General features: G+C 48.9%; 8 protein-coding genes across 8 annotated transcripts; 5 read left to right on the top strand and 3 right to left on the bottom strand.

Annotated features, from left to right (window-relative positions):
• Positions 1 to 905: 905 nt before the first annotated feature.
• On the bottom strand, positions 906 to 2119 carry GIQ15_06042 (C6 zinc finger domain-containing protein; the record flags this gene model as incomplete). The annotated part of the gene is made up of 2 exons (XM_033553459.1): positions 906 to 1309; positions 1657 to 2119. 2 exons carry the CDS (start codon positions 2117 to 2119, stop codon positions 906 to 908), a joined length of 867 nt encoding a protein of 288 aa, XP_033404603.1.
• A 748-nt stretch (positions 2120 to 2867) lies between these two features.
• GIQ15_06043 (uncharacterized protein) lies at positions 2868 to 4301 on the bottom strand (the record flags this gene model as incomplete). The annotated part of the gene is made up of 1 exon (XM_033553460.1): positions 2868 to 4301. One exon carries the CDS (start codon positions 4299 to 4301, stop codon positions 2868 to 2870), a length of 1434 nt encoding a protein of 477 aa, XP_033404604.1.
• A 721-nt stretch (positions 4302 to 5022) lies between these two features.
• Positions 5023 to 6312, top strand: GIQ15_06044 (uncharacterized protein; the record flags this gene model as incomplete). Its single annotated transcript, XM_033553461.1, has 5 exons — positions 5023 to 5107; positions 5161 to 5191; positions 5252 to 5365; positions 5428 to 5917; positions 5986 to 6312. 5 exons carry the CDS (start codon positions 5023 to 5025, stop codon positions 6310 to 6312), a joined length of 1047 nt encoding a protein of 348 aa, XP_033404605.1.
• Positions 6313 to 7418: 1106 nt separating this feature from the next.
• On the top strand, positions 7419 to 9164 carry GIQ15_06045 (uncharacterized protein; the record flags this gene model as incomplete). Its single annotated transcript, XM_033553462.1, has 9 exons — positions 7419 to 7706; positions 7765 to 7804; positions 7869 to 8025; positions 8077 to 8114; positions 8169 to 8342; positions 8390 to 8430; positions 8491 to 8593; positions 8653 to 8959; positions 9026 to 9164. The coding sequence occupies 9 exons, from the start codon at positions 7419 to 7421 to the stop codon at positions 9162 to 9164; spliced, it is 1287 nt and encodes a 428-aa protein (XP_033404606.1).
• Positions 9165 to 11032: 1868 nt separating this feature from the next.
• Positions 11033 to 14016, top strand: GIQ15_06046 (uncharacterized protein; the record flags this gene model as incomplete). The annotated part of the gene is made up of 2 exons (XM_033553463.1): positions 11033 to 13691; positions 13790 to 14016. 2 exons carry the CDS (start codon positions 11033 to 11035, stop codon positions 14014 to 14016), a joined length of 2886 nt encoding a protein of 961 aa, XP_033404607.1.
• Positions 14017 to 16490: 2474 nt separating this feature from the next.
• Positions 16491 to 18740, top strand: GIQ15_06047 (uncharacterized protein; the record flags this gene model as incomplete). The annotated part of the gene is made up of 2 exons (XM_033553464.1): positions 16491 to 17397; positions 17692 to 18740. 2 exons carry the CDS (start codon positions 16491 to 16493, stop codon positions 18738 to 18740), a joined length of 1956 nt encoding a protein of 651 aa, XP_033404608.1.
• A 900-nt stretch (positions 18741 to 19640) lies between these two features.
• Positions 19641 to 20620, top strand: GIQ15_06048 (small GTP-binding protein; the record flags this gene model as incomplete). The annotated part of the gene is made up of 5 exons (XM_033553465.1): positions 19641 to 19659; positions 19821 to 19924; positions 19988 to 20027; positions 20089 to 20499; positions 20580 to 20620. 5 exons carry the CDS (start codon positions 19641 to 19643, stop codon positions 20618 to 20620), a joined length of 615 nt encoding a protein of 204 aa, XP_033404609.1.
• Positions 20621 to 21877: 1257 nt separating this feature from the next.
• GIQ15_06049 (serine/threonine-protein phosphatase PP1) lies at positions 21878 to 23151 on the bottom strand (the record flags this gene model as incomplete). The annotated part of the gene is made up of 4 exons (XM_033553466.1): positions 21878 to 21973; positions 22044 to 22343; positions 22517 to 22918; positions 22972 to 23151. The coding sequence occupies 4 exons, from the start codon at positions 23149 to 23151 to the stop codon at positions 21878 to 21880; spliced, it is 978 nt and encodes a 325-aa protein (XP_033404610.1).
• Positions 23152 to 23615: the final 464 nt, after the last annotated feature.

Raw genomic sequence — 23615 nt, forward strand, 5'->3', positions numbered from 1 at the left:
AGTAACACGGAGCCGGATGTTTAACCGCACGAGAGGAACAGCTGCCCCTTAAACCAGGCGCTAGCTCCGTAAGGTGCTTAAGACGGCGCTCTATAACTTGGCCAACAAGCAACCTGGCGATATCACACGTCCGGATAATCACCCGACGCTCAGGGCGAGGAGCGAGAAGCGAGATAGCATGCAACCTAAGCCCGTCACGCATCATCTTGGGCCAGAAGCAGGTACAGACAAACAAATATGCCTATTACACGTGGAAACAACAAGGTTCGCCCCCGGAGATATTTGATAGATCTTAACCTAGATCCTGATTTATACGAGCAAGATGATCATGCTTGTTTTTTCAGGTTGACCGTGGCTGTCGAAGAACTGGCCATATCCCTCGTCTATCGTCTATCACTATAGCTCTACTACGACCACTGGCTTTACGGAGCAATCTCAGACCTGTGGAGGTCGAGGATGATACGGAGTGCCGACAAGGATCCTATCAATAAACTCGGAAAAAGGGTGGAACAAGGCAGAGTTTGACTCTTATCATGGGTATCCGACCGGCGTCTATCCGGTATACCACAGTCTAATCACTCTATCTAACATTCTAAAGAGCATCTACTGAGGAATCGGTAGGTTCATGGGGTCTAGGGGGGATATGAGTAGCACTCCGCATGCCCTTGTCATAAATCATGCCTATAATGGCTCGCATCCAGGCAATCTCTCGAGCATACTGGGGCCGGTGCGCCAGTTTTCCCATCACAAGTGATAAGGACGCAGTAACTACGAACGTTCCGGCCATCTTCATATGCTCTTGTATGCAATACTCTGCCGACTTACAGACATTGTAGGCCATGGGAAGATAATCATTGCGGTGACCTAGCCGGGGGAGAAGGGCAGGAGCACCAGCTGGACGGGGGTTAGTTATCGATACCAGCAGCATCGTCGGCTGATTCAGGGCTCGGGGAATCATCGACAGCCTCAGGTTGGATTCCCTCAATAAGCTCATATAGGTCACACAGCCCAGTCCAAAACATCAGGCGTGTGGCCCAGTATGTCATCATCACCCAGGCTGTCTTTAGATCAGGGAACCGATATACAATTGGGAAAAGGACCTCCTTGGTATCGGTGGGGTTCCTGAGTTCAGCCAGTACACGCCAGTATAGAGGGCTCGGTCCTGTCGATTGTATATGAGCGTAAACATCATCAAGCTTCCGGTCGAGTTCCCAGTACTCTTGCACCAGACGCCGGGCCAGCTCTACCTTTTGTTGAGGCCCGAGACGTGGGAGATAGGTAGTTTTCTGGAGAATCGCCGGTGAGAGCGCTAGACAATCATTAACACGATCCATGTGCGACTTTGGGTTCTTAGCCCATGGTCCTTCTATCCAGAGAGGCTCGGACAGGAAGTTCGGTGTTTTATTACACACTGCCTGTAGAATCTATAGTATAGGTCAGCAACGAGGGTAAATAACAATATCGACGCAGAAAGTAGAGTCATCATACGTACACCATTGTACCTATTGGCCAGAAATAAAGCATATCCTGGCCCAGAAGTGTGTGCTGCCACCCCACGGGCTCTCATCAACGCCATTAACCCTCTGCAGTGGCTATCGTAGGCTGCTATCCCATTGCCTGGACACTCAATGGTCTCGAATATACAGAGTGACATACAGGTCGTGAGTGTCTCATCCCTGAGCATCAAGTTCTTATCCCACAGAGACGCCTGCAGCTGTTGAAGCCCTTCAGTATAGAACCTCATACCCACTCTTATCAGCTGCGGGATACCATGCAAGCGTCCTAGTCCAGCTGCAGCAATTGCTACACCTGCTGATTCGAGGGCCTGGCACTTCGTCGGTAGCTGTGTGAGGAAGTGTGTCCATGGTCTATCATCAGGAGTAATGCAAAGGTGCGGCTGGTCCGGAGGGAAATAATCTGAGAGGAATGCAAGCACTATACTCCGGCAGTTGCTACTCTTCATGATCATTTTATGGGCGTCACTTGTCTCCGTAAAGGGATACGAGAATTGACTCCCCCCCTGGGTAGCTGTGCGGCTCAAACTGGTGCTGCTGGTTGATGGCAATGTGCTGCCAGTACGCTCGTCCTCAATCGACGCATCTGGAGACTCCCTCTCCATTTTCTCGGAGTATTTGAGTCCATCACGCTTCTTTTTGGATCCTGGATGGACAAAGACAAATATATTTTCATCCGGGTAGCCAGAGCACTCTCGCTTTGACCGTATGCATTGGGAGCAAGCTGGTCGTTGAAGCCCACACTAAAAAAAATTATTATCAGCATGGAATTCAATTAATTGTGACTAGACGCCGTCACTCACTCCGATTTTGCGCTTTCTACAAGGTAAACATCCCCTGGATCTACCTGGTACTCCCACCATGGCGATTCATGAGTGTAACAATGCTAGTTTTCTCAACCTCAACCTTCGGTATTGGAAGAAGAGGAGGACTTCAAGTCTCTCGTGCTAACAAACACTCAGGCTGAAGCCAAGAGGACCCTGCATACTCACCAGGGGTCTGATTAGAGAAGAACATATACGCGGTGCCCTAGTGCATGGTTAAGTTCTTCAGGCATGCATGCAGGGGACTAGAGGCCATACTCGGAGAAGCTAGCTTGTCTCACGGTTCTATATGCGCGACTCTTCTACCAGGAGCGAAGGCGAGAAGATCAATAAAGAGTAGGGTAGGTCCCGCACGGGATAAAGATGTTACTCTCTTCGACTTTTACCCCGGTAGTAGTAGCTTTGCTCTTACCATCATGATTCCCTTTGACTACGGAGTATTATAATTACATCGAGTACAGGCCAGCAAGGTTGAAGATTGCAATATAAACTGGTTCCACTCATAACTAACTAATAAATCCAACATTGATTAGAGCGGTGGAATCACACCCCCTACAGACTCTACCCCGAGCTGCTCATACTTCCTAATAAGGGCTACAATATCTTCGTGGCCTTTTTCAATCGCGACATCAATAGCACTTTGGTCAAGTGTATTTAGTAACGCCAGGTCCGGTTGGGCTCTTAGTAACTGGACTGCGGTTTTGAGCGATCCATTCAATGCAGCCAGATGTAATGCTGTAGACCCGTTGACGCTCTGCACATTGACATCGATTCCTGCCGCCAAAAGTATAGTTGCAGCACGGAATCGGTCGTGGAAAGCTGCCAGGTGCAGAATGTTTTGATGGCCAACGTCTAAGTGGGAGGTGCGCGATCCGTGTTTAAGTAGACACCATATTGGAGACGAGCTCAGGTCCGACTCAGGATCCTGATTAAACAGGTCAGTGGCATATGCCCAGAGCAATGGGGTCCTATTATTCGAGTCGGTGTCATGGACATTGGCTCCCAGGTCTACAAGGGCGTTAATCGTGCGATCACATCCGGCCCTTGCAGCCCAGTGAAGTGGTGTACCACCCAGCGAACACCTCGCGGTCAAATCAGCACCAGCTGAAACGAGACGCAGAATAAAAGCCCATAGTCCGTTCTCAGCCGCGCTATGCAAAGGGGTAGCTTGGGTTTCGGTAGCTTTAGCGGAGAGATCAATGCCAGCGGCGAGGAGGGCATCTAGGATTTTAATTTCGAGGTCGTACGACTGTCTATCAGTTTCAGCTTCCTGAATGCTATTTCGAGTCAGCCAATGCAGAGCATTTTCCCCAGCTGTGCCTCTTGCATCCACCCTAACACCTCTGGTCTGCAGTAGAAATAGCACCATCTCTCCATTACCATGCATTGCAGCTTGCAGAAGCAATGGATATTTGGCGTCCGGAGGATCGATCTCCTTGTTCTTCTCGCGGTAGATATCGATGAGCATCTTCGCACTGGCTACCCTTCCCTGGTTCACAGCACATAACAGCGGGGTGAGCCCTTCGTCGTCCATCTTGAATGGATCCACGCCATCACCATGGACGAGCAGCCGCTTTAGCACCTCGTCACTACATCCAGCGGCAGCGGCAAGGTGTAGCAGAGTGACACCCGTTTCTGCACATATCGATCCTGGCGGGTATACAATTCCGACTCCGCGATCCAGTAAAGGAGCCACATAGTCATCATGCCGGTTCAGGATGATCTCTTCTAGGATCGTTCGACCCCCCCACGTAATACTAAAATCAACGTCCTGTTCGAGGACTCGAAAGAAAAGGTCTTGTTTCCCGCGGTGGGACGCATACGACAGGGTTATTAAGCGGGATCTCGGTAATAGAATAGCTGCGAGTTTTCGTGAAGCAAGGGCAAGGTAAAACCCGCATTTCTGGCTCAGATGGTCAGATATCCGTAGGATCAGCTCAATGGGAAGTCTCTCAAGCGCCATATTGTGCTTTCTTGCCAGTACAAGCCCAAGTTCATAAATTTTTATCAAGGTTCGTAGGCTGTCCTGTCTGAATGCTGAAAGGGATAGAAACAGAAGCCATCGGAGACAGGTTGAAGGTGGGATAACTTCCAGATCGCCGCCAAGACGCCATAAATACGACCTGCGTTTATCGATTCATTAGATATGAGTGAAATCCATAGGTACTTACTTGATTTCCAAGTTTATATGTGGCTGATGTTCAAATTTGTTTCCGTTGACAAGGTTAAATATGTAACTATGAAAGGTTCGGTTGATCAGGGACGACAATATTGGCACCTCGAAACCGCCACCCTAGACGACCGCAAACCGATGTTACGGATTGGCCCTCAACCCTCCAACCCATTTAAGGACTTTTGGTAGGGATCTCTATAGACTGGGCCAGGTTAAGCGCCTAGTTAACCCAGTGACAGAGCATCAAATAACTAGTTAACGTTGGAAACCAAACACATTCTCCAGGATCCATGCTTTCAAAGCCATCCAACGGCCCCCAAGAAACGGGGGGCTTGAGTTATTTAGGGGAATACACCTATGCGCATCTGGCCCGCCTTGCTGCGCCTCATCACATACATTTCACTCATTATTCGAACCTGGGCTCGATAATTCTGAGATAAAAGGAATTTCGAAGCTCATTCCCGCTGAAAAGTGCATATACCCCATCCACTCTCCGTCAGATTATATCAGTATGAATGCGACTTTGATCTCCAGGTTTTATCTACTATTGTCCTTGCTATATCTTGTCTTTGCAAATGCAGAGGCTAAACCATATCGTATGGTGTCGTCCCTCCCTCCCTAAATTCGAAAAATGCTAACTCTTTCATAGCTATAGGAATTAGCTTTGGGCCAACATACATGTGGGTTTCATGGCTGTGGCATGTACACTATTCCTCAAAAATGCTGAAATATTGATCTAGTACTGCTGCCTATATCGACTCTACCGGCGAGCCAGTGATAGTCGCCAGTATAAAAGGAAGCGATGAGTATATTAATTTTATGGCGGACTCGGCGGAAAATGAAGGGGTAAAAATGTGAGTACATATAGCTGATGCGCAGTCCCTTGTTCTTATAACTCAACTGAACCACGGAATAGTCAGTATCTGGCGAAATGGTATATTCGGGATGGTGAATCCTTTGTTGAAATCCCACCGGATCCAAAAAATAATCCCGAAGTTGAAGATATCTTGACTACGGCCATACAAAATATTAGAAAGGAAATCACGAACTCCCTGGGAAAGCCCCTCGACATCACATCAATATCCATTCCTAACCATTTCAATGGCACTTCGGCTGAAATTGTGACCAAAGTAGCAATGGCGAATGAGAAAGGAATTATTCGTCCCTGGCAGGTCAGAAGGAAGTTCAACGTTGTGCGACTCGCATATGGCCTCAATTCGTGCGAAGGTTTTGGCCTTGACCCCGACACATGCGACGATGAAGACCTAGATAATGTCATGTTTATTGACTATAACAAGGCATATCTAGAGCTATTATTAGCTAGTATTGGGGAGTTCGGCTGCGGGGCCCTTGACAGTGTCAGGTTATATAAACTTGGTGCTAAGAGACTGGAGAGCTCGGAGGATGTAAGTAACACCGATGCCCTCCCAACTTTTGCTAACCGCACGGCGATATCTAATTAAATTTATTTTAGAGCCTGGAAAAATATCAGCACGAGATACAAGGAGCTATTCAGAATTTCAAAGACAAAAACAGCGTGCGCATTGCAAACTACTCCACTACGGTTGAACTCATCCTTGCAATTGTGATGAGTGGCGATGCACCAAGACCAGCATTTCTAAATATCCGTGATGCTATTACCGCTGTTCTCCCGGAGCACAGGGCCAAGATTCGAGACTCCGTTGATCCTTTATTTACTGAAGCGGTGGGAGCTGCGCACTGGGCAAAACTCCAGGCTCTCAAGCCCGAAATGCTGCAAGATTTTATTGCGGATAGCATTCTAGACCATGATGAGCTGTAATTTATTCAAAATAAACAAGAGGATATACAAACGAGTAATTCAGTCTCCATAACCGCCGAAAGTAGATGTTGGACAGGGCGTATAATAACATATATATGAAACGTCCTCGGACCAGGCACGCTATGACTACTGGGTATATTAATTAGAAGTTAAGAAAATAGCCCCCTTTTGTGGCGTAGATATCAAAGTTTGTCCTTGTAGTTTAAATTTAGCATGTGGGTCCAGCGGCAGGCGGGAGCTGACTAAGCCGACATGCGAGACGCCAAAATTATGCGTGTAGTCACCACACGACATGGATACATCAACTCACGATGCCGTTCCCTACTCGGTATCTATGCATGACAAACAGAATCATGCTAGGAGTTGACAAACGCCCTGCTCCAAGGCTCTGCTGTTTACCTTTAAGATTGACACATCTTTGGGCTACTGTCGGATACGACTTTTGTTGAAACCTCTCCTATTGTTGTTCACCCGGCTCGACGTCACTGCATTAATTTATCATGCACTCATTTGACTGGAACATAGAGCGGTGGGTGAAATACCCCAACCTTACAGTAGTATGCTATTGGCTGTTGATGGCCTAAACATAGCCGTGAACACCGCTGTGAGCTGCAAACAGAGAACCTGAGAGATGTTTACAGGATGGTGGAATTTCAGGCAGGGGTCTTACTACGCAGACTGCAGCACTGTACTATCCTCAGTGAGATTCCATGATGTTATGGGGGCCTAATCGAACATCATAATGATGGCCAGCGCCTCAAGCGCATATTATACCTGGTTATGCCTATCGATGTGGGGGAGATATCGGAGGCTAAGCCCCGCCATAGCATTGATAAACGCAGTTTCGCACATAATATTGGATGACTAGAGATTGGGGCGCATTACATCAACTTATTGCGGCCTGAATTACAATGTTATACGTTTCGGAAAGACGACTGCAGCGGCGCATATGCGGTTGCAGTGGGGTGTTTGAACTCGACTGCGTCTTGAAGATCAAGCCTGGCTTGAAAAGTATTTAAGTCAAGTCTGCGAATACCTCGCTATGCTTTTCTCCCCATTGACTAGATATTCCAGTTTCCTGCAGTCCCATAGCATGCCCCGCTAAGATGATTCTATCTCGGTTTTTAGTTTATACCTTCCTGTCTGCGCTTGCAGCTGCCACTCCGTTCACGAAAGAACCCCGATCTAGGGACATTCAGCCTATAAGGGAGGCATATCCTGGTATCTTTTGGGACGATGCTCTCCTTCAGTGCGGCGACGAGGGATTTGATATTCTTGTTGAGGCCACGAGAATGGCGTTGGAGGTAGTAACCTTTCGCATTGATGGGCCAATATGGGAATTACCAGCCTGGAATCGTTACTTTATTGGCCTTGGCGGAAAAGGCGGCTGGGAAGTGAGTTTATGCAATATTCCTTGGCTGCTGACCTTTCTAACTGACTATTTCTTCATAGTCTTCAGAATTGAAAGGGCGTACATTCGTCGACATTCGCCGTATTGTTTCTCAAATCCAAAAAAACTGCTAATTTGTTTACATTGGTAGCTGACCTCGGTATAGATAATATTAAACAGGTTGGCATGTTTCCCAGAAACGGCAAGCCGAGCAGGGGTGGTCCATTTAAACGCACAAAACAGGTAACTTACCGGTGCAAAGAGCCCGAGCTGACCAACCGGTGTGCTCAAGACCCATCTAGTGGTGGATATTGGAGAGGACCGTATGGATATCTACGTGTTGTTACTTTTTATAAAGGCTGAGACTTTTCTAGAACAGCTTATACTCAGAACCCATCACTCACTGGGGATGGTGCGTGGTATATTATCTCGTATAGCTTGGATGTTATACTGATAGCTATTCCAGGATGGGAAATCGTCTTTTGTCCGCGATTCTTCCGCGAAGATAGGATTCGATACATCAATAGGATCACCGATGGACCGAGGTTACCTCACACTGAGATCTCTAGGTTGATATCTTATGAATATGCCATCATTCATGAGTGGATGCACGTTGATATATTTGGCTACTTGTTTCACAGTATGTTGTTATGTATTATTTCATTTGCCGCGCTAATTCAAGTATAGTCGAGGACGTTGTTGCCGCCGTCCCCTTTCATGCAGCACAGGTCAGTGGACCCCTTTACTATGATAAGGAGGTTCTCTGACATTTCTTACCCTTTATACAGAGGATATACGGAGACAGTTTATGCCACAAATTTGCATGGATTAATCTTGATACGATAGGGGGACCAGATACGGGTGGAGTGAATTTTAAAACTGCAATGAACGGTATAGCTTCTCAGTGATGACTCCGGTTACTGTACCAACGCCTACTGACATGCCTATAGCTGACAACTACGCTTGGTTCTTCATCTACAATTGGTTCCACCACAAATGGAACTGGGATTCCAATGGCGCCTTTACACGCAGGAAGAGATTGGTAGAGCGGGACGAGGAACCTGAGCCCTATAATGACCTTTCTGACACAGTGATGGATACCGATATTGACATAAACAAGTTTATAATTCCAGTAAACTGCCATGTCTCGGGAAATGACTACAGGAACGCTCGCTGCGATTACGTCGCAGGGGACTACGATGACTTCGTCAAAGAGTTGCACGAGCCTTTCTATACACGAAAGGGTTGCGTGCTATCGTAAGAATACCTTTACCTACCTAGCGCCCTCATACGGTGTCGTGAAGGCTAACATTTAAATTATAGTGCGGAATGCCACCTTTCCTTTGGTAACTATGCAGTTGATCCGAAATGCACTTGCACCTGCGATGATGAAATAACGCCGCTCAGAGATCCGCGATGTGAGGGCTTCGCAGGGTCGCTTCCAACCCCACCACGTACGTGATATTATCAGGAGACATGGCTTCGTGTCTTGTGACTGTATTTTTGGGATACATAAACTATCTCAGAATTTCTGGTTTTGGTAGCCCTGGATTTCGCGAATACGTGCCGAAGAATGATAGTCTTCATAATCTTTGAGAAGCTTGTTGGAGTTATATTGGCTATGGGTCTCAGGTTTATATTTGTAATTTACATTTTTCATTTATTGCACTGGAAGTTGGCCTTTTCTATTCTTGGTGCAAGTGGGCGGTATCTATTCGACCTACCACGGTAAGTAAGTAAAGGAACCTTAGCGGCTGACAACCTTGCCATTTCAATATATATTTAAACATGGATCCAACTACAACGTCTTTTAAAATTTACTGCCCTGAAGGGAAGCCTAAGGGTGGGCCAGTAATCTCGGCCTATACCTGTACGGCATAATATACTAGAGGGTTCCTCTGTTTCAGTGGCAAGTTGCGTTCTTCCGCCCCCCATGATTATATATTAAACAAACATATCACATTCTGTGTTCATATCAAAACCACAGTATTAGCCTAATACCACTGTAAAATGTCCATTTTAAATCGTGATTATACATCATTGAACATTGCCACCTTTACTATGGTATCTCAAGTCTGGCGCCTTGGCTTCGAAGAGTGTTTCATCCGCGAGGGGGCTGTAGAACGGCGTAATGACGGGGGCTGAGAGAAGGCTATATCTAGCAGATATCGATGGCGGGACGCTTGAATGCCTTGGTTAATTCTGTTTTGTTCCTCGTGTTAGGACGAATACAAGCGTAGAGATGGTCATTAACAGTTCACGTACCACACCAGTTGTTTTTATTTTGTTTAAGAAAATCGCGGGAAGGCCGCAATGAAAATCATCCTATCAAGAAGGTTTTAGCCGCCCGAGGCCTATGGCTTTAGCTTTATATTTCCGCCACAGACATCAGATGCTGGCTCAAACCCCCTCTCAGCTTACTGCTGTTGTCCCAGCAGGAGGATTAGGGGGTACGGAAGAATTTTTCGGGTCCACTGTAGTTGTTTGGTGACCCTCATTAATTCCAGTCGAGGGACGCTCGCCTAGTCCCAGGACTCTCAGAGAGTCTCTAAAAGAGGTATCGGGGCCGAACAAAGATATTCAGCATCTTCATCTGGATTCGAATTTTGATTTCGTCAAAAATAACTGCACTTAAGTCACAAAACCCGTGACTTTGTGCGGCAAGTTGATGAAATGGCGAGGCTGGTAGCGAAATATCAAAAGACTAGTAATAACGCACTGCGGCTAGTCGCAAAAAATATCAAGCGGACAATAGAACAACGGTGCTGGTAATGGAATATCGAAACAGTCCGCGATATATCGAGAGTGGCGATGAAATGGCGATGCTGGTGAGCGGTGGAGAATCTCAGTCACGGCCGTTTTCGGGAGCTGTTGGCCGGGCGAGCGCTGTGCGGGCGTCGAACGGTTCCGAATAACATCGTGCATGCTGAGACTCGATAGCAGGAGGCGCCCGATCGCTCGCGGCGAAGGGTTTGGAGGAACATGCCCGACAAACCGAGGGCTCATGACCTTGAGCCCTGAGTTGATGCAAGCTCGACGTTGACAGCTGCAAGGGCGGAGGGGCAAGAAGGAGTGAGAGCCTGACTAAGCAGGCTAGGGCGTCTTCGTTGCCCTTGGAGACGCGCCGGTAAACAAGCACCGCTCTTCACGTTAACAAGAGTACAGAATACTGATTATCAGAGTGGCTGATTGATTGCAGAAGATATATCCACGCTGTGACGCTGTGCTGGCACGCAATTTCAAGGTTGGATGATAACTAAACCCGCCGATGCCAACCCAATAAGGAACTATAGAAACCTCCTGGTTCTACAGATATCAGATATAAACGCCATGGCCTACAAATTCCTCGATGCTACTCCCTGTCCGGTCACCTGGAGCCGGGATGATGGCAAAATTCCCATCTTCGAGGACATACTCGACTCCTACGACGACGATACGGCGGCTATCGATTTCACAAACGAGCTCGGCTCATTAAACTCGCTCGCAAGGGAGAAACCGCGTCGAGTGAAAAGAGCTGCCACGTTTAAGATACATGAAGATGCTGGGGGTCCTGGCAATGGGCTTGCCGGACGAAAACCACTATGCAAGGGATCCTCGATGTTCTCACAACCAGCACAGAGACTTCCACGGCCAGTTAGAGCGACATTCGGAGGGAACTTATCACCCAAATTGCCTGAGAAGAAGCAGACAAACCAAATTAAAGAGAAGAGGGTGCAGGCAAAGTCCGCTGAAAGGAAATCGCCGCCTATTGCGCAGAAACCTGCCGCAGAACAGAAGCCAGAGAAGGCAGATTCCCTGAAAAGGGACAAACGACGGAATACAATATATATTCCGCCAGACGATACCACAATGGCTACCGTTTTTATGGGTGCATTCAGCCCTCTAGATACTCAAGATTTAGCTTGTCAGGAAATCGGGTATATCGAAGCGCAGATTGCTAAGAAACGGAAACAACACAAGTCCCCGACTCCTCGACACAAGAGACAACCCTTAGAGAGCCCAAAGAGAGTTGTACAAGAGCTATCGACCAAGCTTGACGTGATGGGGAAGAGTACCGGAAAGGAAAACGTGCCTCCAGGCCAGCTGGTTAGAAGCAATGCTGGTGTTATGAAAAAGAAGGAAAGTGTCAAGATGGAAGCTTCTCCTCAGCCCATGAGAGCTCTATCTGTGAATAGCCCTCAATCCAGATATCCGTCGCCAAAGCAGAAAGCAGCCTGTTCACCGAAGCCATCAACACCGAGGCCCTCATATGCTAAGGGGTCTACCCTTGCAGACAAACCGAGACCTAGGCTTTCCCCTACAGCACAGCAGACCAAGTCTACTTGGTTTCAGCAAAATGGGCCGACAAAAGAGAAAGCTAAACCGCTCTCCCCGAGGCCAAATACATCACCGAAGCCGGGTTTGAAGACAAAACTGCCTTCGGAATTAATACTTTCTCGCCTGTCAAGTGCAAAAATAGACGAAAAGTACCCAGTCCTTACCGAGGATATCGCTGACCCTTCGATGTACGAGGAGAACTGGCTTTCCCACCAGGAAGTTGTCATTACACAGCTTGCCAACACCCTTTTTGCCGCGATCAATGAGCCATCAAATACACTGAACCAAGATCGCCTCAACAACCAACTGCTCGATGTATATCAAGACCCGTGCTTCTCGCTACTCCATAAACGTGTGCAGGTATCCCTTCTCCATGGAGAATTGCGGGTCACTAATGAGTCTAACGGTCGGGGCAGCCGGCTGAAGACTGACGTGGGCCTACGTCGTAAGTTCATGAAATTCTGGATGGATACATATGATATCTCTGCTCTTCAGGCAGCGGCAGAGACCGTTATCGGGAGACGGATAGGCCCTGATATTCACGAAGGGGATGGATCGCCGGCACGAAGATTGTCTGTTGGCTCGGCAGAAAAGGGGCGTAAGCGAGCTGTCGCGTCGTTCCTAGAGGCCATGTTGATTAGGAATGAGGATATGGACTCAGCTGTTTCCAGTAAGGCCGGTGAAGGTAGTGCGGCGAGCAAGGGGGACTGCAGAACCGCCCTTCGGAGTATAATGATGATTGTTCTTCTGGACAAGGCAAGGATGGCGCCCGAGACGGCACTACCGCGCCTTCTTTTCAAACCAGGTTCGGCCTACAAATCGTCAGCAGCAGTACTGCGGGCTCTGGGGCCGCTGCTCCATCACCCCCAGGGGGACTTTACTCGGCCCCTTACTCGTTTAGAATGCTTCGTGGAGTATCAGCAGCATCCGTTGGCGGAATATAACTACCAGATCGGCAACATTGCGGTGGATATTAGAGACGGCATTATTCTCGCACGGTTGACCGAGTTGCTCCTGCTCGAGCAATCCCCAGACAAGAATCAAGGTAGCGGAGAAGAAACACGTCCGCTATCACGACAGCTAAAGGTGCCATGTATAAGCCGGGCAACGAAGGTCCACAACGTGCAAGTCTCATTGACTGCACTGGCGAATGACATTCCTAGTATTGGTGCTATTATAAGTGGTATTAAGCCCGAGGATATCGTGGACGGGTATCGAGAGAAGACCATAGCCCTGCTTTGGGCGATTATTGGTAAATGGGGGTTATCAGCTCTGGTCGACTGGGATGATCTCAAAAAGGAGATTGTCCGGCTGGAGAAGCAGATTCCTAGACTCGACAAGAGGTTGAATGACTATCCTACCAGCCATGAGCAAAGGGACACGATAGGCATGACGGCATACTATTCATCTCTACTCCACCGTTGGGCATCATGCCTGGCAAGATTGAAAGGGTTGGAGGTTTCGAATCTGACCACAAGCCTTGCCGATGGACGGGTATTCGCAAGCATCATCGACGAGTATGAATACTTCATTCGCCTTGTCCGTGTCAAGGCTGATAGGACGACATCACCACCGTCTCCATCATCGATAACGACGACAACAGCAAGTGTGACTGGCGATAAATCAGCCTTGAATCAGCGTCTGCTCTCCCTCGGCTGCAGTAGTCAATTTGGTACGTTCCTGTCCCTTATTTTTCCTTTTTACCCCTTTTTTTTATATCCTCTACTCTATTTCGTTGGTGTATGGAGCGCTAACCATGTCGACGGGTAGTCTCCCTTCTTGCCCCGCGATCAACATCGCCATCGCCATCACCAGCACGGTCACTCACATCGCGCGCTCATATTCTCCATCAGGAGTCCAACATCGCAGCCCTCGCGTTTCTGAGTTCCCGACTCCTCTCGGCATCTAAATACGGTCGGGCAGCGGTGTTGATCCAACGCGCATGGCGTCATAAGCTTGCCACCAGCACCAGACCTGGCATGACAGGAGAGTGCTAGAGATCGCGGAACCTAGCATCCACCATCCGCTCCATTTAAAAAAAGAATCTAGCGTGGGATTGCGGGGAACTAGCGATGCTTGATCCAGAGGCGCTGGGTTCATATGATTGAACGGTTGTCTTGGGTGGTGTTAATCTATGGGCTTCTAGGTGTGGATATGGAGTATGGGAAGGTTTGGAGAATTTGTTTCGTTTTTGTTCATTAAGGTATGGGGGGGGGAGCGTAATTTATTAATTTCCACGAGTTGCGGGCATGGAGTATCCGGAGTATACTTCCTTTAACCTATGTATATATGTAGACACTGAAATGCGGTGTGGCATGGTTTAATCTTTATTACTTTGCATGTGTTTGGCTGTCAAACGGTAACCACTGCCGTGAGAAACGAACGTAGTCTCCTCTCTTTTGTTCTTTTTTCTGTTCCTTTTTGCTGTTCCTATTTTTGTTCTTTTGTTCTATTGTTCTTTTTCTTCGGGTGTGTGTCCGTCATTAAGGATTCGGCATTTGTTACATCGCATCCTGTCATCAATTGCCATCATACGCACTCCAAGTGAGTCAAGAGAGCAAAATGCTCAGCCAAGCGAAGCGCTAGAATGCATCACAGCCTTGGCCTTGATGTTGATCTGGAAATTGCTTCCTCTGCTGTGATCGATGCAGGGCAAGCTGAGACCTACACGTGACAGTCATGGCAGGATGCTGGCCCAGTAATATCGGCAGGAGAAAAATGAAACTGGCTGGCGTCGATCGGCAGAGTTGAGCTGCAGGAGACCATGCGCATTGACGTCGAGAAGATGCTCTTCGAGAGAGGGAGAGGACGATGGTTATATGATGGCGACGTTTGCTTGGTATTTTCCAGAAGTATACTCCATACTTACGACGCCATGGCAGGACGAGGCGGTAAGTGTACAAGCAGGACGAGCCGCGTTTCAAAAGCAACGCGACGGCTTCACCCTTTCTTATTCGCCTTCTTCTTCTTTCCTTTTCCCCCCTTTCCGTCGCGATGAGTTCGGATATAACTGCTGTACGGACACTAGCGTAGAGAGCATACCAGCTAATGGGCGTCGTCCGGTTTCTCAGTCTGTCTTCCGCCAGCTAGTGAGATGTAACACCCCGCACCATCGCATCGCATTCTTGCTCCATAGTTATAGCGCAGACATAGTAATCGCAGGCGTTCTCGTGGTTCCACATGGTAGCCAGACAAGCGTCAAACCGAAAAGACGGCCAAGCAGCACATCAAACTGACAAGACGGCCAAGAGCACATCAAACTGTAGACGACAGCCAAGCAGCCATCAAACAGAGAGGCCAAACAGAGAGGCCAAGCGTGATTCCTCAGCCAGATGTGCGAGTCGACCGCTGACCAGGGAGCAGAGATGCAGCAGGGCCCCTTGCCGACCGATGGAGCAGCGTAGGGATCAAGCTTCCCAACCGGAAGGGCTCACAGCAAGCCCCGGCAACCATGTCGACCATCTCCGCCGTCCAGAACGGCCATCTCATCGTCATCGTGCCGTCTCCAGTTTTCTAAGCGAACGAGAGAGCGACGGGGAATTGCTCGACTGCTGCGTGGTCGCCAGGACTGCACGGCCTGATCGTCTCGTATATCACTGTCATCTCATCTTCTCATTTCTCACTGTCATCTCATCATTTATCGTCATCACTGTCATCTATATCAGTCGTAGTATCGTCGTATATCATCGCGTAGATTGTAGTATCATCATCGTCGTCGTCGTCGTCGTAGTAGTATTGTAGTATTGTAGTAATATCGGTATCTAGAGAGATCGCCCAAAGAGGCAAGGCGCGCCGCTAACCTTCTCGGGATCTCTCGCTCCCTCCGCGACTTTTTTCTTTTTCTCGCACTCGAACATAACGACGGCCACCACCACCGACCTGCATCGCATCTCCATCTCCATCTCTCGACTGGCTCCCATCTCAACTCGAGCGTCGGCATCTCAGGAAGAAGACGTCGGCTTGCCGCCCTCCTTGCTTCTTCTGCTCGCCTCTACTTAAGCCGGCAGCTCACCCCGGCCTTCCTGAACCCTACATCGATACCAACATCGACACCAACATCGACATCGACACTCCCTGCCAACATCATACTCGACAGCCTCCCCTGTATCACCACCGACATAAACAGAGACCAGACAGCCAGGGAGCCTCGCATCGTCGGGCGTCAGCTTCACTTCTGCGTCAGCTCCAGCGGCAGTGCCCGCTTGGCGTGCAATCAACCATCAAAGTCCCTTCAGCATCATCCACTGTCCGGACACCTACACTTTCCATCATGGTGGTTATGTTATGACACTACGTTTGTCCTGATGGACATTTTGCGTCTCGCAGCCTTTGACTGATCGCCGCCGGTAAAGATAAAAAAAAAGATACTCCCAGATTTTCACTTACACCGACTTTCCACTACGATATCAACAACAAAATTTTTTTTTTGTCTACGTTGGCTTTTTGCTTTTGAATTCGTTCTCCCCAAATCATGCCTATCATCTCACAGACGCCGAACATGGCGCCCACGGACGAGGACGAGGCCGCCGCAGAGTGTGATGAGCCTCCTGGGTATCGGGCCAGAGGCACCGCAGTTCATCAACACCCACCAACCAGCAACAACAATGTCAACTCGAAACTCAAGCCCAATAAGGAATCTCTCCTTACCCGTGCTCTTCTGAGCAGCCCCGAGCTCTCTCCTACCGACCGTCCTGCTTCGTCTACCATCACCTGGAGAAGCGTCCCGGCTTTCTCTATTAATTCTAACCACAGTGGGCCGTCAACTGCAGAACTCACCAGCGACGGTGAATTGACCACTCCACCTCGATCGACCACGCCATCTCCTCCACCGCCAACACAGTTCACCCGTCCACCTTGGCTCGGCGCCGAACCTGCCTCCAAACCCGTCTCCCCCGTGGACGAGCACGAGCTGAAACTCGAAGCGAACTTGGGTCGGAAACGATGCATCACCTTCGCCTGTGCCAGCAAGGTCGATGCAATTGAACACACCCAGAGTGATCCCGTGGCCAGAGAGCCTCCTAAGCGCAAGTCGACCATCAAGTTTGCCTGTCCTGCCAGACCACGAGATATCGACGTTGATGTTAAGAACGATCGACATACACCGCGCAGGCCATCTGCTGGTATTCGAGGAAGCCGATCACCAGCCCCAAGGTGTCTGCAGTCCAGGCACCAGGCCCGATCGCTGCAACTATCGCAGACGCCAGTATCCACTCCTATCGGCCCCGCAGACGGGACGACTGGCTCGTTAAAGGTGACAGGTCTAGGCAAGTTCGAGTTGTCAGACGCCACGCGATTCCAGGAATTTGGTAGCTCGCTGGAAGATGAAGATTGGCTAAACGAGTCGTCGGACTACAAACAGAAGATGACCTTGGCTGACTGTATGCGAAAGGAGAACGTTATCCGCAAGCTGGGCGAGGAAGTTGAAGCGGAAGCCCAGGAGGAGGCAGAACAGGCAGCGAACGATGACGATGAGGATGACGATGAAGATGAAGATGAAAACAATGAGGATGACGATGATGACGAGGATGAGGATGACGACGACGACGACGACGATGATGAAACTCAGGACTTTTCGGATGACGGGAATGAATCTGATAACGAGGCTGGATTTGCTTCTTCCGATGACGATGGAGAGTCGGACTACGCGTTCTGGACTCCTATTACAACTGCAGCTACCTCACACTCCGACACCGCTATGCCACCGCCGATGAAATGGAGAGACTCCCACAACTCCATTGAATCCCTCACCAGTCCAGGACCATTTGAAGAAGTCACCCCAAAACCAAAGCGTGCCGTGACCAAGGAGAAGAAGCCAAAGTCCACCGCCCCTAGTCTCCCAGATAGCACCGACTTCGTCTGCGGAACCATAGACGAGGATCGCTCCATCGAAGTAGCCTACATTTCTCACATGGAAGAGCGCCGCAGACAGAAACACATCCCGATTCCCCAGGATATCGACCCCAGCTTCCCGACCTCCGACCCCGAAGACGAGGATGACGAAGATGCCGACGAGGACGACGTGTCCGCCAAGCCAACCGCTCCTCGCAAGCAACAAGCCAGCGATGTCGACGCCCACGTCGAGCCACCGCGCGGCCGACGCTCCAGTCGAACCAACATCGATAAGGCGCCAAATGCTGCACCACACTCCCCTCGCAGACTATTCGGGCACTCTCCACGTCGCCTCCGCTCACCACCGCCACCTGGCCGTCTTCGCTCCCCTCCTCCATCTCGCCGGACATCCCTCATCCACCCTCCCAACATGACAGGTGCCGGTCCCAGCGCAAAGATGATAACCATCGCCCTCGCTGAACGGCCAAACCGCACCCGCACTTCTTCCCTTCCACGAACCCCTAACCCCTTCTTCGCCCGCGCCTATACATCCCACAGCATCTACAAACGCACTTCCCGCTCCCCTTCCCCTTCCCCCTGTCCCAAATCATCCACAAAAAGCAAACCAAACCCAACACATACCCGCGGACCCATCGACATCGTCGCTGGCCTAGAAAAGAAACGACAAAAGCGTAAAGAGAAGTTCTGGCGTCAGCATTGTCGACGTGCCGCAAAAGAACAAAACCTTAATCGTGACAAGATAGTTCCTGGACGAGGCGCAGAGAGGATGAAAGAGCTTGGTCTCGAGGTTGCTGAGAGGTTCAGGGCGTACGGCGTCGGTATGGGCGTTGGTATGGGTGGAAACGGACCGAAGCTCGTCCTTTCTATTTGATCCTTTTGCAGGAGCATGGGATGGAATGTGACGGGACGACATGACCAACGAACCATGAACGACCAACTAAAAGCTGAGAATGTTTCCTTTCTTTCCCCCTCATTCGACGACAGATTTGACATTTTTACTTTGATATTTTCTCCCTTTTTCGAGCTGGATGCTTGATTATTTGCACAGATCGCAGTGACTTACAGCTTCATGATATCCTGACTGACTGCTCAGCTTGCATTGTTATTTTTATTTTTGTCTCCATTCTTTCTATTATTTTCCATGTCGATTTTTTATGTTTTTAATTCTAACTATTCCATTTATCTTCCTCTCTCTCCATCTCTCTATCTCTCTCTCTTACCTTCTGCTGTATATACATACGCATGTCCTTTAGCTGCCCCCTTTCACTCATTGTACGGAGAGCCTGGAGTCAGTCCTCCCAGCCGGTGTTGGCCCTCTGTTTAAATTGCATTTCACTAGACTGGGCGGAGGGTCGTTTTTCTACTACATCTATGCTATGATAATGACTGAATGAACAAAGTAAACCATCATCTTCTTCCATCTTCCATCCTTCATCCTTCGTCTGGTCCTTTTGTTGAGCGCGTAAAAGTGTCCTCACGTGACCGCCGGGAAGAACACATGGGCCGGAGCATCGAAACCTCCAACTTGCCTGCAGCTTTGCGCTTCTTCACTGGGCATCATCGCATATCATATCGCATCTAGCATACACATCACTCGACCTGACAGTTCACTGCTGTCTCGACCAGACTGTTGACTCAGCTGTTCCTACTCAGCTACGTCTCCCAGAGCTTCGTTTTTTTCCTTTGTTGCCTCTGCTCGCTCCCGGACGCACACAAAGACCATATATCATCATACCTCAACCTATTCTGAGAGAGCTCTCTATTGCCCGCCATGTGGATTATTAACTGGTGTATGTACCCTGTCTATCTCTTTGAGTATGGCCGTTGCTGTCCTGTGTTGTTTCCGGTCTCCGCCTGTTCCAGCGTGGTGGCCAGTGACAAAAAGCGCACGGCGAGATATCTATCAACTCCGAATAAGTAGACTGACGGGCCTTTTTTTTATTACTACTAGTTTATGATATCCTTGCCAACCTTGGCCTTCTTAACAAGCATGCCAAACTACTCTTCCTCGGTCTCGATAATGCCGGTAAAACTACACTCCTGCATATGTTGAAGGTAAGTCGTTTCGCAGGGACTTATACCCCTTTACGGACCGAGCGTTCCTAACGATGGATATAGAATGATCGAGTTGCTCTTATGCAACCTACCTCGCATCCAAGTACGTACCTCCAAGAGTTATATCTCCAAGTTCCCCGCCATCTAGTGGACCGCTAGGATAGACATCTACTACTGGAATACCACGGCTGACCCCACACTGCGAATAGCCTCCGAGGAACTAGCCATCGGTAACAACAGATTCACCACCTTCGACTTGGGTGGCCATTTGCAAGCCCGTCGTTTGTGGAGGGACTACTTCCCCGAAGTCAACGGTATCGTCTTCCTGATCGACTCGATGGACGTCGAACGCTTCCCCGAAGCCAAAGCCGAGCTTGACGCTCTTCTCAACATGGAAGATCTGGCTAAAGTTCCTTTCCTCGTCCTCGGTAACAAGATCGATCACCCTTCAGCCGTCTCTGAGGACCAGTTGAGATCTGCTTTGGGTCTTTACCAGACTACTGGTAAGGGCAAGGTGCCGTTGGAGGGAATTAGGCCCATCGAGCTGTTTATGTGCAGTGTTGTTATGAGACAGGGTGAGTGATGCCTGATTCACCGCAACTATTCCTGAAAGCCTACGGCGTGTTTCTTATACTGACCATCTCTACTCCGGCAGGTTACGGCGAGGGTATCCGATGGATGTCTCAATACGTCTAAACCAACCGTCCTTCCACTGTCTTATCTAAAATGGAAATGAAACGTCGATGCATGTACCTCTTCACATTCACGCCACGCCAATAACACGGGCATGATGAAGAATAGGCTGATAGAGCTATCTATCAACCCACCTCTCTCCCTCTGCCTTCCGCTCCCTTCCACCCCCTGTGTCTTTTAATTAATTTTCTTTATCATGAATACATCCAGCAAATCATAGCTTAGTTTGATGATCTTTCCTCTCTTCTTTCTTCTCTACTTCCAATTTTCTTCCGCTGTTTAAAGAAATAAGGTTGGCTCTCTTTTCTATACAGTATACACGGCCTGGGCAGTGACCCAAACGTTTCCTCTTGAAAGATGATTGCAATATGGACTATGTCAAGCAAGTCAATATGCTACTTATCAAAAATCAACAGAATACTAATTAGATATTCAACCTACTCCGGTCTAATCGCTAAGACAAGACGCATTGGTTGGCGAGTGAAATAGTTTGTTATTATTCAGTCAATCAACCAGTCGACGCATGTAAGATAGAGAAAAAAACTACAACACACACACACATAAACAGCATAAAATAAAATATAGAAAGACAAAGAGATACAAAAAAGGTGTAAACACCCGACTTTTCCTCCAATATGACAAAATGTAAAAAGAGGAAAAGGCGGGGGTAAATAAATACGTCGTTTAAAGAAGGAAAATGACAGACAAGGAAATAAAAGACCACAAAAGGGGGGGCAAAGGCGTGTGGAAAATAGCGGGCGGGAAACCAAAGGAGTTGGAAACGCAAGAAGCGGCAAGAAAGAAGTGAATTATCCACGCTACTAGCTACTAATTTACTGGGCCGGATGCTACCGCTCCTTGTGGTCTCGAGAACGAGATCTCGTTATTGTCACCGAGGAAACAGATGTAAGGAGAATTGGTAGCAGTCAGTTAAGTAGTTCGGTTCACTGCAGCGCTTCATACAATCGTACACGAAGATATATTGCAAAAAGCGGATCGGCTCTGGTGTGGTTTCGGCTGGTCTCGTTCTAGCGCGTTCGGAAGCGGGAGGGGGGTCGACGGCGTATATTTTGACAATCAATGGGATGCGAAATTAGGGTTGGATGCTCGCATGCGGGTTTGTTGACTGGGTGTACATATACGGATATGCATGGATTGTTTATTGAGAATGTAGTTGTAGTGGTGGTGGTAATGGTATGTGGTAGCGCGTATTATCTCCGCCCGAACCTGCTATATGAGGGAAAGCTCGTATGATTTCTTTTACTTTTTCTTCTGCTTCCTTGGAGGAGTGATGGGTCTGCCAGGCGCCATGCCTCCGTAGACGTACTTTTGTTTCTTTTCGGCTGGTTTCAGGATCTATCGATGCGACAAGGAGTTAGAGAAGCTGTATTTTTTGAGTGCATTAGGATAACGGGGGAAAACGTACCTGGAACGAACAGAGAAGGCTCTCGTCTACACTCATCATAGCTCCGGCGTTGTCAAATTCTCCGCAGTAGTTGGGTGCGCTGAAAAGCGTGACCAACTGCCGCTTTGAGAAAAATTCATAGCCATCCTCGACTACTTGATGTGCTCGACAGATCAGGTCCATGTCATGTTTCTGCAAGAACCGCGAGACCACGTCGGGGCCGAATGTAAAGGATACACCTCGATCGTTTTCGCTCCAGCCGGTGATGTCCTTGTCAGGATCAGACCAGAGGAGATCGCAGAGGAGACCGCAGTCGGGGATCTAGATAGATCAGCAGGGTCAATCGTCGACAGTTCATACTGACGCCACAAAATCTTTTGCACTTTTTATGATGAATAGTGGGGAGGGAACAAGACAGGGGATAAGAAGTAGGGGCCTTCGAGCGGCCAATGCAGATCAGCTCGTTCGCCACACAAAATAGGAAGCTGACTTACATCTGTAGGGCGCATGACACGGCGGATCTGTTCCATGGAGTTGAGATCGGGACTAAGACCACCGTGCATGGTGAAGATCTTCTCATCGATAATGGCGGCGATTGGGAGACAGTTGAAGCAATCGGTAAAGGTCTTCCACAGCTTGATGTTATATCTTCTCTTGCACTCGTCGTAGAAGCCGTAGATACGGTTGATGGAGGCGCACTCGTGGTTACCGCGGAGGACGAAGAAGTTCTCTGGGTACTTGATCTTGTATGCGAGGAGCAGGCAGATGGTCTCGAGAGACTGCTTTCCTCGGTCTACGTAGTCACCAAGGAAGAGATAGTTGGCTTCAGGTGGGAATCCGCCGTACTCGAACAGGCGCAAAAGATCGTAGTATTGCCCGTGGATATCACCGCATATCTATGTTGCGCCGATAATTAGTTGAGTATGGATGGGCGAGAGGAGTATCGTACCTTGATTGGGGCTTCCAGCTCCAAGAGTATGGGCTGCGAGATGAAGATCTCTCTGGCTTTGGTGCAAAGATGGCGAATCTCCGACTCAAGTAGTTGAACCTGCTTGCCGGGACGGCTACCCCTCACCTCCAGCAGTCTATCGATGATCGAATCCAAGTCGATCTCATTCTGGTCTGCCATGGTGTGTAGTGGCTACCAGAAGAAGGGGAGAAGGGAAGAAGGAGAAGAAAAAAAAGCGTTAGGACGAGACCTCCTAGGAGGGTAGAGAACGATAGATGGTCAGGTCGCGTCGTTAGGCGTAATCTATAGGGAGAGGATGGCGGGATGGGGCGCGTGGGTGGGGAGTATTATCGGCGTATCTGTTGCCTCTCTCCTCAAGTGCAATCCTAAGCCATGATTAATAATAATTAGCACATCCGGTCAGATCAAAACAAGACAGCCATCAGAATATCAGTTTACGCGATGGTGCATATCAAGGGTGGATGGTGCGATGACAGGACAACTTACAGGTCTTGAAACGTAAGGAGAACAACGAAAGAAGGCTGCCGCCAGTATAATGACGGAGATTAAAAGGGAAAAAAGGCCCTGATGGCCGAAGAAGCAGATTCTCTGAACCAGCAAAAAAAGAAGAAGCAGTCAAAACC

The sequence above is a fragment of the Arthroderma uncinatum genome (assembly GCF_011692745.1).
Source record: "Arthroderma uncinatum strain CBS 119779 chromosome Unknown scaffold4, whole genome shotgun sequence".
Taxonomy (NCBI): domain Eukaryota; kingdom Fungi; phylum Ascomycota; class Eurotiomycetes; order Onygenales; family Arthrodermataceae; genus Arthroderma; species Arthroderma uncinatum.